We start from the raw sequence: 17950 nt of genomic DNA, 5'->3' as shown, positions 1-17950 counted from the left end.
AATCTTCGTCTTTGCTCCAGATACACGTCAACAATCTATGCTCGCGCTTAACATATTATACTTGCCATCATGTCATGAACGTTTTGACGAAAAATCAAATCTGTTTTAAAATAATGGGAATAAACTTTATTAACAACATTTCATGTATGTGTGACATTTGCTTAACTTCCTGCAACAGGGCAGGCAACTCAAGCCAGTTCTCCCTGTACTCATTCAATATAAGTCTATGGCTCATTCAGCTCCATGTAAATCGGCTATCGGCCAATGTGAACTATTGTGCTCGTGCCCTGTTAGTATCCGAAGGCACATTTGCAGGCAACTTTTATTGACTTTTATTTATTTAACAAATAAATGGGGTGCTAGTTTACCCATTTCGGATTGGTCTCAAACTTAGCAAAAATCGGGATAAATTATTCTATGAAAAAGCTAGTAGTATGAGCCAGGTTCGAGAATCGAACAAAAATTATAGGGGGAGATAGTTTTGTAAATGTTGACTGGAGTTAATAGAATAAAAACGACCGGAAGAGTCAGAAACCTAACCGTAATGCAATACCACCTACATCCACCGGGGCCATTGCTTCAAGCCGAGGGGCGAGGGGTGGGGACTTGGTGTAGCCGAGCGCATTTCTCAAGAGCAACTGCACGGGTTCAAGTGACGACACAGCTATTTTATGATTGGCCAGACTCACACACGACAACTTTGACGCATGTTTTGTAATATTCTGACACCTTCAGTTTCGCCAATGCTCAAATCCAGACCAAACAGTTGAATTGAATAAAAAATGGATGGAAGAAAGGGCCGCCTCTTCACTAACGGAAAGACTATGTGTAATTATAAATAAAGTAAGCAAACAGCGCTTAATCGGCCGTGACTGACGTCAACGCAGCAAACCACGAGAAGCTGAAATGTCCGACTTCACAGGGCCGTTTTCAACTCCTCCCCGACTGCAAGCGGCCACTCTCGCCGGTCGTTTCATGCAGCCGCAGTCCATGTCGAACGCACCTATTATGTACACCAGAGCCTGTTTAAGGAGAGCCTGCCCACTCCCCGTTTAGCCCTATTGTACCGAATTATGTTGCAGTTCCACCAGAGTTCCAGTGGGAGTGATCGAGGTCGAGTGCAAAATGAATGGGAGTCTATGGAGCTAAACGGCTAAATTTGTCTCTTTCGCCTGATTGTCGTTGAGAAATCTCCGATTTGATTGTAGTTTTTGCATGTTCAACATGGATTACAGGTCAGAAGTTGAATGAACAAGTACTTATGTCCTTTCGATTTCTTACATGGTAAATCGTTGTTGCCCGTAACACGCTAGCATTCTGCTAACAAATGCTGATTGGTTAGTGAAGGACTGACTACGACCAGAGATCCCGCTTGATGGCATCCGAAGCAGAACCACAATGTCAGAGCATTAGCAACATTAGCAACAACATTAGCAAGCCAAAACTCTTTCTGGCGTGTATTGACAGGGAGAGCCTAACTTGTCAGCTGTGTGGTCCATGCCTCAGAGAAAAGTGGAAGTAACCAGAGCTTGCCGTCAAGCAGTAGCTTGTAGTAGGTAGGATGTGTATGACGTCTATGACAATTTCAAAGGCTTTTTTGAACGGAAAGGCGACTTTAAAAAAAATACACACCCAGCGGTGTGTATTTTTTTGCCTCCCCTTTAGAATTCAGAATTCTAATTACTAGACAAAAATGATGTCATGAGAAAAGTGGATTTTGAGGGGTATAGCTCCATAGACCTCCATTCATTCTGCACTCAACCGTTAGCGCCCTCATAAGGAACTTGAGTGGAACTGCAACCAGTTCAGAACCCAAAAGTTCCCCGAGAGTGGGAGTTCTCCCTTTATTAGACATCTGTTATGTACACCACGGGCGAGGGGGCGTGACAGTAGTGCTCTAGTGCAGTTACATAAAAGTGTTCACTGTTCAGGAACTCGGATCACTGGTGCAGAAGCAGGTCCTCCTTGCACATCAAACGAATTACTGCAGTAGTCCTCAACCTAAAAAGAACATATTATTTACAATCAACCGATCTTTTGAGGAACCTACCTCTTAAACTCCTGGAGCATCTGAACTTCACTGACATCTGGTAAAACTTCCATGGCGTAATTTATGACAATGTCAATCTGACCCTGAGCTCTGTGTGCAGGGAAATACATTATAAAACTGAGTAAATGGTCGATTGAATTTACGCTTTTGTGCCAATGTTTCAAGAATAACTTGTAGCCTAATGTTGTCAAAAATGGCATGCAATATACCCTTGTGGACCTTGCAATAATGTATCGCAACTGTCCAGTTATTGCAATTAATCGCAGACTTTGAAGACTTGACCGCTTAATGGCTAAAATAAATTGTGTGCATGCAGATTCAGAGCCAAAACCCATTGCAGTTTCAGCAGGAATCATTTTAAAAGCTCGAAGATGGCGGCTTCCATGCTCAGGATAGGACGACTTGGTCCTCTCAAGGTAATGAAATGTCACCCGACAAATCTAGCTATATTTTCAAAGGAAGAGCACCAATATATTTTTGGGGTTGCTCGTGTTCTACAAAAGTCATTTTACGTGATACTTTTCTTTTTTCTTATAACACAATAGCAACTTGGCTTTCTAGTTATCTAGCCATTAGCTGCTAGCTTTAGCAGGCATATGTCATACCAGGAACGGCGTGTTTTAAAGGTAAAAATCTAGACTAACAATATGGAAGACGATAAATGGTATACTTATCTATCAAGCTTGCTGAACACAACATGCCATCTAACGTCGTCAGTCTTGCTTGCACTTTTCTTAATGTGGGGCCCACACTCATCAAGGCCTAGTACTATGACACATGTCACAAACCAGTCTAATTTGAACGGTTATGTTTTGTCAAAATGTCAAGTGTCTGCATGCTGAAACCTGGAGCACTCTGAGAAGAGCTCCTGCAGCAGCGCTTCTCTGCACAAAATCTGGTGGTTCCAAGAAGCCATCCAAGAGGAGCTCAAGTAAGTTTTGAACTTCCTACCACAATTAATTGTCACAAGGCTAGCATTTGAGAAGCAAGAAACACTTTTAATAACACCAGCTAATGTATATTGGGGTACAAGCACTTTAGGACAAGTATAATCTGCCTTAGCATTTCGTTTTATTACCTACTCCCTTTCTCCCGTGAATGTAAAGTTGTACGCAAATTATTACTACAATCAAGACTAAGGATCGATGTTCCTTTAAATGGGGTCTTACGGTGCTATTTAAAGAAGTTAATGCGGAAGGTTAATTATGCCTTTTTATCATACATTTTTACAAAGCTATTTGATTTGAATATACCATTCCAGTTCATATTCCGTTCATCTTTCCATATTTTACAATATTGTTGTAACAAAGCCACACAAAAGCCAAGGTTTTCCACAAAAATGCATTCAATTCTCAAGACAAAAATTCATATAAAAAAAGGTACTATAATAACTTTTGGTCCATGAAGCAAAATGTTTAATTTTACACTCATAAAATCCAAATTTAGCATAGTCAATGCAAGACTCCCAGATTTTGAACCACAGCTTCCATTTGTACCACATGTGGTTGTACATTTGATTTGATTATCAACTCTTATGTTGATAAGAATAATGTGACGTTGTCCTCCTCAGATGACTTTTAATATTTCTGTTAATTTTCTCTGAAATTATGTTTACAAAGTAAAGATTGTACAATAATTTAATAAAACCATGCTTGTAATGTGTAAATGGTTAATGTGTGCACTGTCCCTCCTCATACATTTAGAAATGATAAACATTGTGCCACATTTACTTATAATCTGGCAACGATATTTTGTAGTCACCTTATGTGTTGTGTATTGAGACATCCTCAAATTCTTTGGAGGTAGCCATATGGTGCAAATGCTGCTAGGTAAGGGGGGGGGGGGGCGGGGGGAGTTGCTGTATGTCAAAGGTGAGGTGTATTGTGGTCTGAGCTGCATGGCAAATGAATAGAAATTAACATCTCGTCTGTTTGCCCCTCCGTCCCAGAAAAAAACGAGTCCAAAACTTACTTCGATATAGAAAAACTTGTCCAGCACAGAACGTATGTGGATTTTCCCAAGAAAGAAGTTTCCCCAGCAGTAGTTGCTGCAGCAGCAGAATCTGCTGCCGCTTTTAAGCCTGCCATTGAAGCCGTTACTGCTGAGCCCATAGCTGTTGAAGGTGTAGCTGCTGCTTCTGCAGCTGAAAGTGCTTCCCCTGTGGCAGAAGTCCCAGCAGTTGCTGTTGACGCAACTGAGTCTGCTCCAGTACTTAAAGCAGCTGCTCCTATTGTTGAAGCTGTCGCTGCCCCAGCAGCTGTTGCTCCCGGTGCTGCCAATGTCACTCCAGCAGCTGAAGTCACCGCCACAGCTGTTGAGCCTGGTATTGAAGCTGCTATACCTGCAGGTGAAGAAGCGCCAGTTGCTACTGAAGCGTCTACTGAAACTGCTGCCCATGCTACTAAAGCTGCTCCAACGGCTGAAGCTGCTCCAGCTGCTGCAGCAGCTGTGCTTGAACCCGCTGCCCCTGCTGATGAAGCTGTTGAAGCTGCCCCACCTCCGACTGATATTGCTCCTGAACCCACAACTGCACCTCAAGCCGCCCCCGTGGAAGCCGCGGACGCAGAAGCCGCCCCCGCGGAAGCCGCGGACGCAGAAGCCGCCCCCGCAGAAGCCGCCCCCGCGGACGCCGCGGACGCAGAAGCCGTTGCCGCTGAAGTTGCCGCTGAAGTTGCCGCTGAAGTTGCCGCTGAAGTTGCCGCTGAAGTTGCCGCTGAAGCTGAACCTGTACAAACGGTTGATTTTGAAGCTGCCCCTGTTGAAGCTGCACCTGTTGAAGCTGCACCTGTTGAAGCTGCCCCCGTTGAAGCTGCCCCTGTTGAAGCTGCCCCCGTTGAAGCTGCCCCCGTTGAAGCTGCCCCCGTTGAAGCTGCCCCCGTTGAAGCTGCCCCCGTTGAAGCTGCCCCCGTTGAAGCTGCCCCCGTTGAAGCTGCCCCCGTTGAAGCTGCCCCCGGTGAAGCTCCCCCTGCCGAGGCTGCTGCTGAAGTCATAGCTGAAGCTGCCCCAGTGGAGAGCGCAGAGGAGCTTGTAGACCCCGCCTCAGTTTTGGCTGAAGCTGCTGGAGAGGAGCTGCAGGCAGAAGCCCAGGCGGAACCTGAACCGGTTGAGGCGTCAGAGGGTACACACCACACTCCCCTAAACCTTTTTTTCTTCTCTATGGAACCAGCAGTCTACCAACAGTCACATTTCCATCTAATATAAATATTTGTAAACATAATGTGCAATTATACCTGATATCACATTGTTCTTTTTGCATCTTATTCTCTTATTCCTTAAATATGAACTTAATGTAATAAATAGGCTTGGGATTATTTAGCTGCCATTTCTCCTTCATCCCTAATACATGTGCATGTTAGCAGTCATGCGAACACAGTTCATACAATCCAATCTCAACCATCCCCTTCCTGCTTTGTATTTGAGCGCCGTATACATTTTTCAATGTCTAATTTATAATGATAGTACTTTGACCATCTAAAGGTGCATGCCTCCACTGAATCCAACTGCACTGCATCTTCACTTGTGATGGGTCTCTGCTTTCGCCTGCTCTGCTTACCATCGTTTACTGTTTTTGTCTGTTGTACAAGACACTAATCCTTCTGATGGTTTTGTTTGTCCTATTTTTCCTCTGTCCCTTCATTTTGTTGGGTGCTTTTACCTGCCATTTGTTACTGTTTACATGCATTCCCCCATATTCTCATATTGCTAAATATAAACAATTTTCAGATCCCTGAATTATATATAATGTAGTCTTTAGTTTTGTAAATTGTCAATATGGCTGTTGTTGGTCTACTATGAAAGATAATGTTAAGGTTACTGGTTGTTATTGTTATGTTCATGCTCTTGTCCTGCCTTAAGTGTCTAAAAGCAGGAAGCCTTCTGGGGTCACCAGTGAGAAATTCTTTTTTCTCTTCTGGCTCAGGGCATAAAATTGCAACCATTTTGGTCGCACATGCTCCGAAATGATATCTGTGCGACCTCAAAACATATTTGGAAGCATTTGCGCAAGTGCAAATAATCTGTTCTGCGACCTGTTTTAATTTATTTACAAAACACTCGCTAATTAGCCTACTGCACAGTACGTGCCTACTGTGAGCTGATGGTACCATTCTATCCAACGTAACAGTTAAACGTCATTGTTACGTTCCGAATTTGAATGCAGATTTTAGATTATTAGATTATAAAATTGTATTGACATTAATCTAATTAATGTCAATCACTTAATGTCACTACTCTCCGTTATCACGTAACACAGAGCTAACGCGGTAAAAAATGTGATGAGCTGAAAAGACAATAGGAAAATTTTTGGTGGGTGCCCAACATTCTTTTGCCAGTGCCCCATAAAGTTTTGGGAGCACGAGTGCTACCAAGTAAAAGTACATTTCAAGCCTGTGGCTCTTAAACCTTCAATGGAAGTTGCATGATATTAGTAATCTATAATTGGTCACAGTACCTCTTTGGTGTTTATTGTATAACTATGACAATGTCAACTCTCCATACCCCTCTTTGTGATCAGTGCAGTCTGAGTATTTCAGTATACTTGGACGTGTGTGTGTGTGTGTGTGTGTGTGTGTGTGTGTGTGTGTGTGTGTGTGTGTGTGTGTGTGTGTGTGTGTGTGTGTGTGTGTGTGTGTGTGTGTGTGTGTGTGTGTGTGTGTGTGTGTGTGTGTGTGTGTGGTATTAAAGTACATGACTGTGAGATTGGAAGTTGGCATGCATTTTGCTGTTGACTTTAACTGATACGATGAGTATTACATGCCAAAGTTGTATTTGACATTTCAGTTTTATCACAGGTTTTTTTTCCAAGTGATGCTTTGAGCTCCACCTAGGAATAGCCTAGAATAAAACTTCACGTGAGAAGCTATTCTCTTTTCCAGTCTTTCACTCAGTCTTTTCCTATCTTACCCCTCATAGATGCCTTGCTGTGGATACCCCATGGGCAATTTTGTGCATGAGTGTTTGTCCGAAATGTAATTTTATCATGTGGTTCAAGACATACTGTAGTGATGTCCTTATGCATGGTTGTAATGTGTTCTCATTGCGCAAACTTTTACATTAATTATATATCCAACTTGCAGCTCAGTTGGACCCAATTCAGAAACTCTTCCTTGATTCAATACGTGACTACTCCAACAAGAGCCAGTAAGATACCTTTTTACATGATCCTACAATTCCATCTGCCATACAGCAAACAATTAAACTTTTCATTCTCTTTCTCTGTTTCTTTCTTTCAGGGCTGCTGGTGGTTTGATTGATGCTGGTGCTGACTATCAAAAAGCCTTAGGAGAGGAGTTGACTAAACTGCAGCGACTGTATGGTGGTGGAGATCTCACAGTTTTCCCAGAATTCAAGTTCACAGGTGAGCCGTGTTTCTGTAAATTGGTCATAGGCCCTCTCAAATGCTTTCAAACTGTTTTGGGCTCCTTGAGATTTTAAAGGGGTCATTGATTTACCCTGTCATAGTTGAAGTCCATTGACACCTCTTTCCTATGTAAATCTCACAACTTGAAACTGCAGTTGTAAAACGATTGGTTTTGAAAAAGCTGAATTTGTGATGTCACAAATGTAGCATCACCTTTTGTCACGTCCCAACATTTAAATACAGACCAGCCCTCTGGTGTTCTGTCCCAGGATCTCAGACACGAGTTTAGCTGCACGCTGCTCTGTGTACTTCCATGGGAATTACAAAAGAGAAAGTTTTTGAAGGATATTGAAAATGGACCATCGTAAATGCAGTGTTCCAGTCTGTACAGGGAATGCTGACACTTTTCAGTCTTCCTAAGGAAGCAAACACTCGACGGGCTGTGATGTTTGTCTATGAGAAGATCCCTGTGCAGTTCGACCCTCAATTACACATTTGCTCAAACCATTTCACCGAGGACAGTTTTGAAAACCGGGGACAATGTAAAGCAGTATGAGGTTGTTGCTTACAGTTATTAGCAATGCTAACGTATCTACTGTATACTGATACTGTATCTAGTATCGGTAGATTGTGTGTTTGTCCAGATCTATTTTTCAGCAAGATAGCTAGAGCTAACTGAATCTGAGTTGAATGACGATAGTTTGTTTGCTAAGCTCTTGTGCTAATGTTACCCACCTAAGTCGATCCCATTTGCTTGGACAACAAAAAACTAGCGATCATTTCAAATGATCTAGTCAATCTGTTGAAAGGTTGTGTAGACACAATAGATTTATTTGTACGTTTTTATTTCAACTCTCCACCTACTATGTTTCAGTGAGTGCTGTTGGCCGTGTTGCGTCTTTGCTTTTAAGCTTCACTCGTTGTAAACCAACCAATCAGCGCACAGCTCATCTATATATTCATGAGCATACCATAAAAGGAGAACTTTTTTTTCCCCAGGGCTATTTCACAAGATGCATCAGGGCTCATAGAACAGCACCTGGGCCATTTTCAGCCCAACCAATGTTACATACCCTATTCGGAGACTTTAAGGAACAGTGTGAAATACCCCAAAAACTCAGTCAATGACCCCTTTTAAAGGTAATCTGCCAATGTAATTAAGCTTCAAAGAAGTGGTTAAAAGATGAGAAAATCCCCAAGATTTTCAGTAGGGTTTGTCTCCCGAGGAGAAAAGTGCTTGCTCTCACACACACTGCTAGCTATGCTACTATCCAGTAGTAGCTAGCTAACTAGTAGCTACTAGCTACTAGTTAGCTACTGATGATGGCAAGGCACATTTAATAACAGTAACTGAACATAAAAATAAAACTGTCTAAAACCTAGAACTCATGCAATAAATTCCATTACAGAACCATGCCTGTTTTTTAAGCAATGCCACCTGTGCCTGAAGATTACAGACAGGGAGTATTTATTGTCACCCTTGTCCCTTACACAGAGATTGCTCCAAATTCTTAGAATTATTTATTATGTACTGTAGGCGATGAGATATTCAAAGTCTTTACAATTTTACATTGAGGAACATTATTCTGAAATGGATCTACAATATGTAAATGCAGGTTTTCACAGATTGGTGAACCCCTGCCCATCTTGACTTCTTAGACACTGCCTTTCTAAGATACTCTTTTTATACCTAATTTTACTGACCTGTTTGCAATTAACCTTGTTTGTTGCAAAATGCTCCTCCAGGGGCCTGTTCCATAAAAGCCGCTCAAAAAAGTTAAACTTAAAGTCCTTAACCAGACTTGAATAAGTTTAATTTGTCAAGCGGGGCTAAAGCGGTTCCATAAAGACCAATTTCAGCTCACGCAGTCATACTAATTCAAGTCAGATTTAAGTAGTCAAGCTAATTGCGCGTGCACCCTATTCTTAAGCAGCCCGAGAGGTAAGACATGGATCGTAGAATCTACCACGTCAAAAATAATGCACATGGCCACGTGACTTCTTCCAGAAAGACCGTTCCCTTTAAATTGTGTTCTATGACGTCTTCCTTATCTACCGCTTCATCAAAATAAAATGACACGCCGTGATTGACGTCGTGAACGATAGGCTACGTAGGAGGACCTTTTTAGACCTTTACTTCGTTGATTAAAAAACACCCTCTAAACTCATCTAAATTGGCTTTTTTGACATTGTTTAAAATAAATAGCTTACTATTAATCAATACATCCAGTAGCCAAACTTTTTGTGTCAAACATGGTTTTTGTGTCGGGGAAATTAATCCGGGGTGGATTTAGGTTCGTTTTGCAACTGGAGGGTACGATTAACAATTATATTGCCATGATAATTATACTTGGATAATTTAGATTGAGAAATAGAACTATGCCTGATGCCTAAACATTTGAAATCACAAACTAACATCCATACATTAACGGCTATGGTGTGTAGCCTATCAAAGCATTGTTCATCATTGTTTAATGCATTAGGCTAAATGTTGTAGGCTAATTAAGTTGATTTCGATCAATGTTTAACATATTGAACTGATGAGAATAAGAAAATGAGAATATACGTGGTAAAACATCGTTTTCCCGTTGGGTCAGTGTTTCAGGAACGTCTGGTTAAGCACCAAGTCACGCTAAGCCCAACAGTTAGTCTGACCCTGACCAGACTAGTTTCGCAGCCTAAGTTGCCATAGTAACCGAGTTCGAACTATGTTGAGCTAGCTTTATGGAACCGAATGAACTAGAAATGAGTCCGACTAACTGACATTAGTCTGGCTTATTTGGTAAACTGGCTTTATGGAACAGGCCTCAGCTGTTAATTTTTAGCAGTGCTGTCAAACGATTAAAATATTGAATTGCATTAATGTCATAGTTAACTTGCGATTAATTGCACGTTATCTATTTTAAATGTCCCTTGATTTATTTTTGTCCAATAATCTTTTAATTTTAATTATCAACATGGAAAAGTGGATTGGATTGCTTGGTGCAATTTCTTATTTTATTGAAAACAACATTGCAATCGCCTGGCTTGAGAGGGGGCGGAGAATTCGCATCAGCTGTGTGCTTGGCCATCAAGTGGTATTTCAGACTGGATGTGCTGCGATGATGGCTCAGTTCGCAACAACAAAACGCACAGATCACTTGGGTCTTGTCAATGGAGAACTGCCCCGATTCTCCAGCCAACCTCCTGCTCCATTCTCCCCTCATTCATGAACAAGACGCTGAGGTACTTGAACTCCTTCACTTGGGGTAAGAACTCATATCCTACCTGGAGTAAGCAATCCATCAGTTTCCTAATGAGAACCATGGCCTCAGATTTAGAGGTGCTGATCCTCATCCCAGCCGCTTCACGCTTGACTGCAAAACGATCCAGTGAGTGCTGAAGGTCAAAATATCCCGGAAGGCCTTTTTCTTCAGTCGGACGGCTTCCCTGACGACCAGTGTCCACCACAGTGTTTGAGGGTTACTTCCCCTTGAGGCACCTAAGACCTTGAGGCCACAGCTCTCCACCGCAGCTTCCGCAATGGAAGCTCTGCACATTGCCCAGTCCGGTTCATTGCCCCCAGCCTCTGCAGGGATGCCTGAGAAACACCGCCAGAGGTGAGGTGAAGACCTCGCAGATGTTCCCAGTTCACCCACACTACTCGCTTGGGCTTACCAGGGGTCTCATTTATAAAGCTGGCTTTCCACGCAAAGGTTGTGATTTATAAAAAACAAACTTGACGGGAGAATGTGCGGTCCTCCACGCAAACTCTGACCCTCCCGTAGGCCTACTCACATTTTGAAAACAGTTGGAATTGGCGACGCAGATGACCGTACTGTAGTCAGACTGCAGAAATTGAATGTGGGAAGAACATTACTCGTAATATTGTTTTCCTCACACACGTTTTTTTCATTCAATTTCATGATTATCATGAAGATTACATCCAGCAGTGTTATTTGCGCTTGTACTGAGTGATTCTTGTTCCATAAACACCTTGTACAATCCAACTCAAATTTTAAATAAAAATTCAGCGCTTCCTCACCATCAGATTGTCCACTACGGGAGTTCAGGAGGGGGAGATTCCCCGACTGCATGGAATACAGGATAACATCCCATATCGACCCTTTAGATAACTGCAGAACACAGTGTATAACTAAATATATTTATTTAATACTGTACAAATATCCTCATATGTCAAAAACTGGAAATAGTCGTTAAGCTCCCGTGCAATCGCTACACTCTACGTCCTCGTTATCAGTCCAGACTTTAATAGATTACTGTTCATAACAAAACGCTTTTGTTTTCAAATTGTATCTCGACTCGCAGTATCACTGGCACAGTTGACGCCATTCGCAGAGTTTTTTTTTTAATTGGTGATCTACCGGCCATCACATTTTCAGAGTTTTCGGGCTCCACCAATAGGCTAACAGTGTCTGAGAAGTTGTCATGCGCTATGATTCAGCGTAAAGAACAATCAAATGCCAGGGTCATGATGAGATACTAGATTAGCATTCATGAGGTGCTTTGCATTGACTATTTATGGTTAAAAATGGGCGTGTTCAGGGCGGGGTACAATGCTGATTCACGTACGCACACTTGTGGGTAATCTGTGATTTATAAAGGGAACGTTGCGTACAGGTGTGCGTACGCACGGTTTTATAAATCTGAATTGTGTGCGTACGCCATTTTAGGCTTTTGGGCGTACGTACACTTTTAGTAAGAATCCTACGCACAGTTTTATAAATGAGACCCCAGGTCTGTCCAGTGTCTACCATCTGAGATGCAGGTAGCTAATGTGAAATTAATCCAGTTAATCGCACTGTAGCAATTTCACTATGTTGGCAGGGTTCACACAAACTAAGCTAGCTGCATTTGCATAGCTAGCAAACAAACCGATGGAGCAAACATTAGCTAGCACTTATTCCATTTGGCGTTGTCAAAAGATGGAAACTTTGGTATTGTCAATTTAATCCAAGATCAGCACGGATTTTGTACTGGGTCTGGTCTTCGAGGCCCCTGGCCTGCACTGCCACCCGTGTAGCAGCTCACCCGACTCCCACGATATAGGGGAAGTATAAATGCAAAACATGGACATGGCTTAACACATCAGACAATACTTTCTATAATGTGTCAAGTCATCGCAAAACCCACAGGATAAATCCACAGTACTGGAAACATTCCCTAAAAGTTTCATTCAAATCAACTACTAGGGGACGAGGCAAATGCAAGAAAATAGGTGTGGCTTAACACAAATCTGATTCTAAATCAGAAATTGTTTGTTTAATCATCACAATAGTCACAAGATGTTCCATTACAATGTTTAACCGTTAAACTGTGTAAATGTGTAAACCATTTAAACCATTTCAAATTTTGATATCGCTCAACAGGTGGCGCCACCAGTTTCAAACGTCCACAGGCCTGGAGCTTATTTGGCCACAAATCAGTGACAGTTTGTCCAAACATCACCATTAACTATGTTCAAGATGAACTGACTTTGAACTAAGTTTGTAAAAGTATATTGATATTGGCCAAAACGGATGCCACATATCCATTTTCAAATGTCTGCTTTTGTAATGAAACTCTTGTTTTGAAATGCCCTTTTCCCCGATGGATTTTATATTGAAACTGGGCCTTGGTCCTCGTTGGCTTGCTAGGCAACACTAGAAGCGCGGTCAAATGACCCAAGTCTTCAGACGGACTTTATTACTGACACTTTATGGTCACTAGATGGCGCTTCTTGCACGGAGCAAAGGCGCGGTCATTTGATTACTAATCACCAATTAGTGAATTGGCAGATTTGGTCTTGAGCCAAGTAACCTTAAATATTATGTTTCATAAGTAGTTAGTTATTCTGACTAAATAGAATGAATAGGCTTATCTCGGGCATTGCATTGTGCACATGATTAATTTGTCTTTGTTTGACCTGGTAAACCGAGAATACATCTCAGGCTGTTTGGAAGCTTCATATCCCATCCCCTTTTTAGTGAGCGATCGCTTCAATGTATTGTCTAAAGTCAAGTTACTGTCAACATTCCAAGCACTCCAATGCTTACACAGCTTTCACCACCTCAATAATAGGCCAAAATTTCCTTTAGCTTTCTAAGTTGTTATAGATTACTCATTTATTGGAACTCACTAGACTCATTTATACCTCTTAATATTTCAGAAATTCTTATTTGTTTATCCGCTTTACAAAACCGGCTACTTCATGAAGTCCTTATTGTTATCGTTAATGTCATAGCATAAGAATTGCATCTACACACATGGGTTTGTTGTAAAGCAAATGCACTTAATATAATTCAATTACATTTGTTGTCATAATTACATATTTGTGCAAGGGAGCCCTTGAGACATCTGCTGATAGAAAAGTGAATCACAATCTAGGGAGGCAGGGAGAAAATGTCCGAATGAACAGCCGGGAGCAATTGAACAGACACAGGAAGAATTTAGCTTTAAACTAGCTTCTCTGTTTGATTTAGAAAATTATGGGTGATAAAACCTATAATTAGGATAAGTCAAGAAGGCAGGATCCTGAAATGTTATCAAGTGCGAAGAAGTAAAAAAGAAATGATCTTCTTTGCTGTGAAATGACCGGTGCTCGGCGCTTCTCATGATTAACACAAAAACAATCGCACCCTGTCTGTTGTGAAGGTCTAAAATATTTCAAGGGGGATTTCTCTGCTAGAGCATTCCAGGTTTACCAACATTCAGATAGGGGTATCTTCAATTATTTTCCGATTTCAATGTATGACATAATTTGAAAGCTTACAATCTGCACTTTAACAATCTGTAGAAAAACAGAGAAATTACCTTGGCCGACAACGGCCCCTTTTCACCAGAGCGTGTCTGGGAATTCTAGGTTATAGGCTTACTTGATGTTTGCTTCCATGTTGATGCGTAGCCTAATTTAACAACTTTCGGAATGACAAGACAGGCAGCGTAGCCTGTAATAGGCAGTGGACAGTGGCGTTTTTATATGTAAAAAATTGGTGGGGCAAAAAACATTTCAAAATACAGGATACCAGTAAGCTACAAAAGTCCCTCTTGCTACTGATGTGTTTATTTAACACGTCAACAAAAGCGTGGCTCCACACAACACTTTTAACGACAGAGCGGCTTGCTTCTACCAGGTGTTGTAGTACACAAAACTGGAGAGAGAGAGACCTGCTTGTGTAATTGCTCTCCTTGTCTCTCACACACATGTAAAATTACCACTGTCATATTTACAAACCTAAATTAGGAATGCAACCAAGCTCATAACCAATGTGCCTACAGGGCCATACGCAAACAGCAATGAGCTCCACACAACAGGAAGGCCACAACGAAGCAGAAATACAACTTTTTAGTGATACAGATCCATTCTATGACAACAACCAGATAAGCATGGACACACTGACACGTCAGCATCTTTATCTATCAATCCAGCCCCATAATATGACCAATGCACGGACCAGCGCCACAAAGGCAGGATGATAAAATATGCTTTCACTCACCAAGTCTGAGAGCGCACTTGAAGAAAAAGGTGCCTTCTTTTGTATGCTAACTAGACTAACCGTTTTTCTTTTTCTTCAAAAACCACTCCACGTTAAACCTGCGGTTACTTTTTCCAGCAGTTTGAGCGATGACAAAATCGTGGCTGATGGGCACCACTTAAGCTGCTTTACTTCAACTTTCTCCTCCAAATTAAGGGTTTATAGGGTATATAAGGGTAGATAACCGGTGCTCAAGTATGAAATCCACTTTATTCATTTTCTCAAGTTATCTGACGTTTGTGAAGCTAACAGGTTAGCTAGGACAATCTAGCTACATCTCCTCGCTCTTCTTGCCGACTAATGTTGGCGACAAGCAGCCAATCAGGGCTGAAATACGAAATGACGCTGTGGTGGGGCAACTGGCTCTCAGCCCCACTAGCATCAAATTTGTGTGATCTACTTTACATTACATTATATTCTGAGCATGCGTATTAATACTTTCCAACGTCCAATGTACATTGCATTGTGAGAGGGGCTAGCCCCACCAGAGCCCCACCTTCACGATTAGCCTATGCTAACTCAAATTGGCAGAACGCAGTCTGAAGCAACAAGGCAGGGACCAATGAACATGAAATAAAATCTTAACACAAAGGAATGAAACAAAACAATTTAGGAAGACGCTATATTCATAGATAGTAAATTATTGGAAGTAAACGGAAAAAAAAGTTAGAGAAATAAAAAATAACTTAATTTTCTTGCAGTTCTTTCTGTTGCCCCACCTGCCCCTAATGACCAGTCGCCACTGGCAGTGGATAATATCATACTGGTTGAGAATGTGTATTTTGGTTTTCTGTAGGATATTACTGTAACATTAGGACACAGTTTCACGTGTGGATGGTGGGTTACGCAAGGGCAGTAGTGAATATAAAATGAAAGTTGCATTTTATAAATCAAGTAGGCAGTCTACTACAACTAGCCTGACAGTTTGTACTAATTATGGGCATTAATTGCAGCCAGATGTAAGATTTTTATAATGTTTTATTATATTGGACACCTCGTCCACCTTGTCTTACATAATGAAGTCATAATGGAAACAATGTCATTAGATGGATGTTTTAAAAACTGCTGTTAGTGACACAACCTCATATTAAAAAATTGCTGTTCGTATTTGATTGCTGATGATTTGCAAGCAGATAGATTCATTTAGTCATGATGAACAATATCAGGGTTTTTCCTGGCTCAAATCTAGGTGGAGGTGGTAACATCCTGACCATGTGTACCATACCTACAACAGGCTCAAGGAAACACTTGTAGAAACAGCAAATGTAGCCTTTTTAATCCATGCAGTCTTCATAAATAATAAGTATGAATACTTATTTAAAATAAACAGAAATATCAAGTTGTAAAATTTCAGTAACAAAATTGACCCTTTGGCAACCAGAAATTGTCCCCTCTCTAGTTATGATTATTATCACATTAAAGCATATTACATGTAATATAATTAAACTTTTGTTTACACATTTCGTAACCTGCAAAATGTGTCTGTTACTGGGTAGTTGAACATGGCATTAAAGGCATTGTTTTCCCCTACACAAATCACAATCAGAGGCAGAACATTTAAGTCTCCCGATTTTTTCGTTTTACAAAACCTCTTCATGAACTCCTTGTAGTCCAAGGCCTCCTGGTCTGGTCCATTGATGGCCACATTACAACAAGTATCTCTAAAACAAGTATCTGTTGCAGTTTCTTAACCTTCCCCTTTGAAAACTTCTAGGAGAATGTTCTCTGGCAGCGCTTTTCCCGGTGCACTTTGCTTATTAGAATACAGCTCCACCACACCGACGTAATGCCGCGATTGCAGTTTTGAACTAAAGAAATCCACTGATAGTAACGCTTGATGGGTGAAGCCTTTACATCTCTCTGGCGCACCCTGCACTATGGGGGGTGTACCTCTCTGCAATTACTAGCATCTTTATTTATTTTCAAGATCTACGTTAATCGTCAATGCCTGCTCCACGAAGGCTACCAACTCCATTTTCATTTTTTAAAGCTTTCAATTCAAAGTTTGTCTTTGTTTGCTGTGCAAGTTTGTTTTAATTTCTCTGATTGAAATTAGTTGGCATGTCATGTATTAGTATTAAAACTGTACCCATTTCAACGGTTGACAATGTTATCATAATTAATGACACATGGATTTCAATTGGTCTTTAACCTAATCCCCTGTGCTTTTCAGAGCCCAAATTGGATGAAGTCTCCTCCAAGTGAAAACCGACAGTCAGCTTTCAGACGTTGCCTTTTTCTGTTCTATGAAGTTGAAGTCCAGATAATTACCAACCGTAATCAAGTCAAAGCTCAAATTATTTCCAATTATTTTGTATGTGGAAATATAACTGTTTTCAGTAAATTGTCTATCTTTGGGAGTTAGAGACATGTTGGAAGATAGGATGATTTTTGAACTGTGAAATATGCTTTGTCTGCGTGATGCAGAAATTAGCTGAATGTGGAAGTAAATAAACTCATCCATATTTTTCTCCTTGTCTTTCATGCGTAAAGGTAATTAATAGTATAGAATGGCTATTCTGTGAAAAAGGACCATGGTCCTTGCAAGACCATGAACATTAATGTAGATTAATTTGATGGCATACTCAAATACATGGAAATAATAATAACTGAGGAGGCAGGTGACCAAATAATAATCAACTGAGGCAGGTACATTTTGGAATGTGTGAGAGTAAAACATTTAATAATTACTTTGTAAATTCAGAAGATTAATGCTGTTATATCCTTAAATGGAAGACCAATCTTGTTAGAATTTAGAAAATCTTGACAATATAACTAAACTGTCTGAACAAAATGTATCAGGCATGTATGTATGGTTTTCATTTTAACTCATGGATTAATAGAACATTCATTATTGCTATACCAACATAGTTGTTAGGAATTTTTTTCGGTTTTCTCACAACAGACACAACCACGCATAACAGAACAAGAGTAATTACAAACATTACACAAAGGAACTTTAAATAAATGTAAAGCATGAAGATGCCCAGAGTATGCAATGAAACGGGTTGAAAAAACTTGCTGTGC

The 17950-nt window shown here is 40.9% G+C and overlaps 1 protein-coding gene across 2 annotated transcripts; it reads left to right on the top strand.

Annotated features, from left to right (window-relative positions):
- Positions 1 to 1821: 1821 nt before the first annotated feature.
- LOC146234410 (uncharacterized) lies at positions 1822 to 17391 on the top strand. 2 transcript variants are annotated; one of them, XM_084688823.1, is made up of 7 exons: positions 1822 to 2090; positions 2391 to 2466; positions 2879 to 2981; positions 3999 to 5168; positions 7126 to 7189; positions 7282 to 7406; positions 17097 to 17391. In XM_084688823.1, exons 2-7 carry the CDS (start codon positions 2422 to 2424, stop codon positions 17126 to 17128), a joined length of 1539 nt encoding a protein of 512 aa, XP_084544949.1. In that variant the 5' UTR covers positions 1822 to 2090; positions 2391 to 2421; the 3' UTR covers positions 17129 to 17391. The 2 variants fall into 2 exon arrangements, with proteins under 2 accessions (XP_084544949.1, XP_084544948.1); XM_084688822.1 differs by having other exon boundaries at positions 1825 to 2090; positions 2367 to 2466.
- The last annotated feature ends 559 nt before the right edge of the window (positions 17392 to 17950 follow it).

The sequence above is a fragment of the Hypomesus nipponensis genome, chromosome 23 (genome assembly GCF_054491055.1).
Source record: "Hypomesus nipponensis isolate SF chromosome 23, ASM5449105v1, whole genome shotgun sequence".
Taxonomy (NCBI): Eukaryota; Metazoa; Chordata; class Actinopteri; order Osmeriformes; family Osmeridae; genus Hypomesus; species Hypomesus nipponensis.
This window is presented reverse-complemented; position numbering and strand designations above follow the sequence as displayed.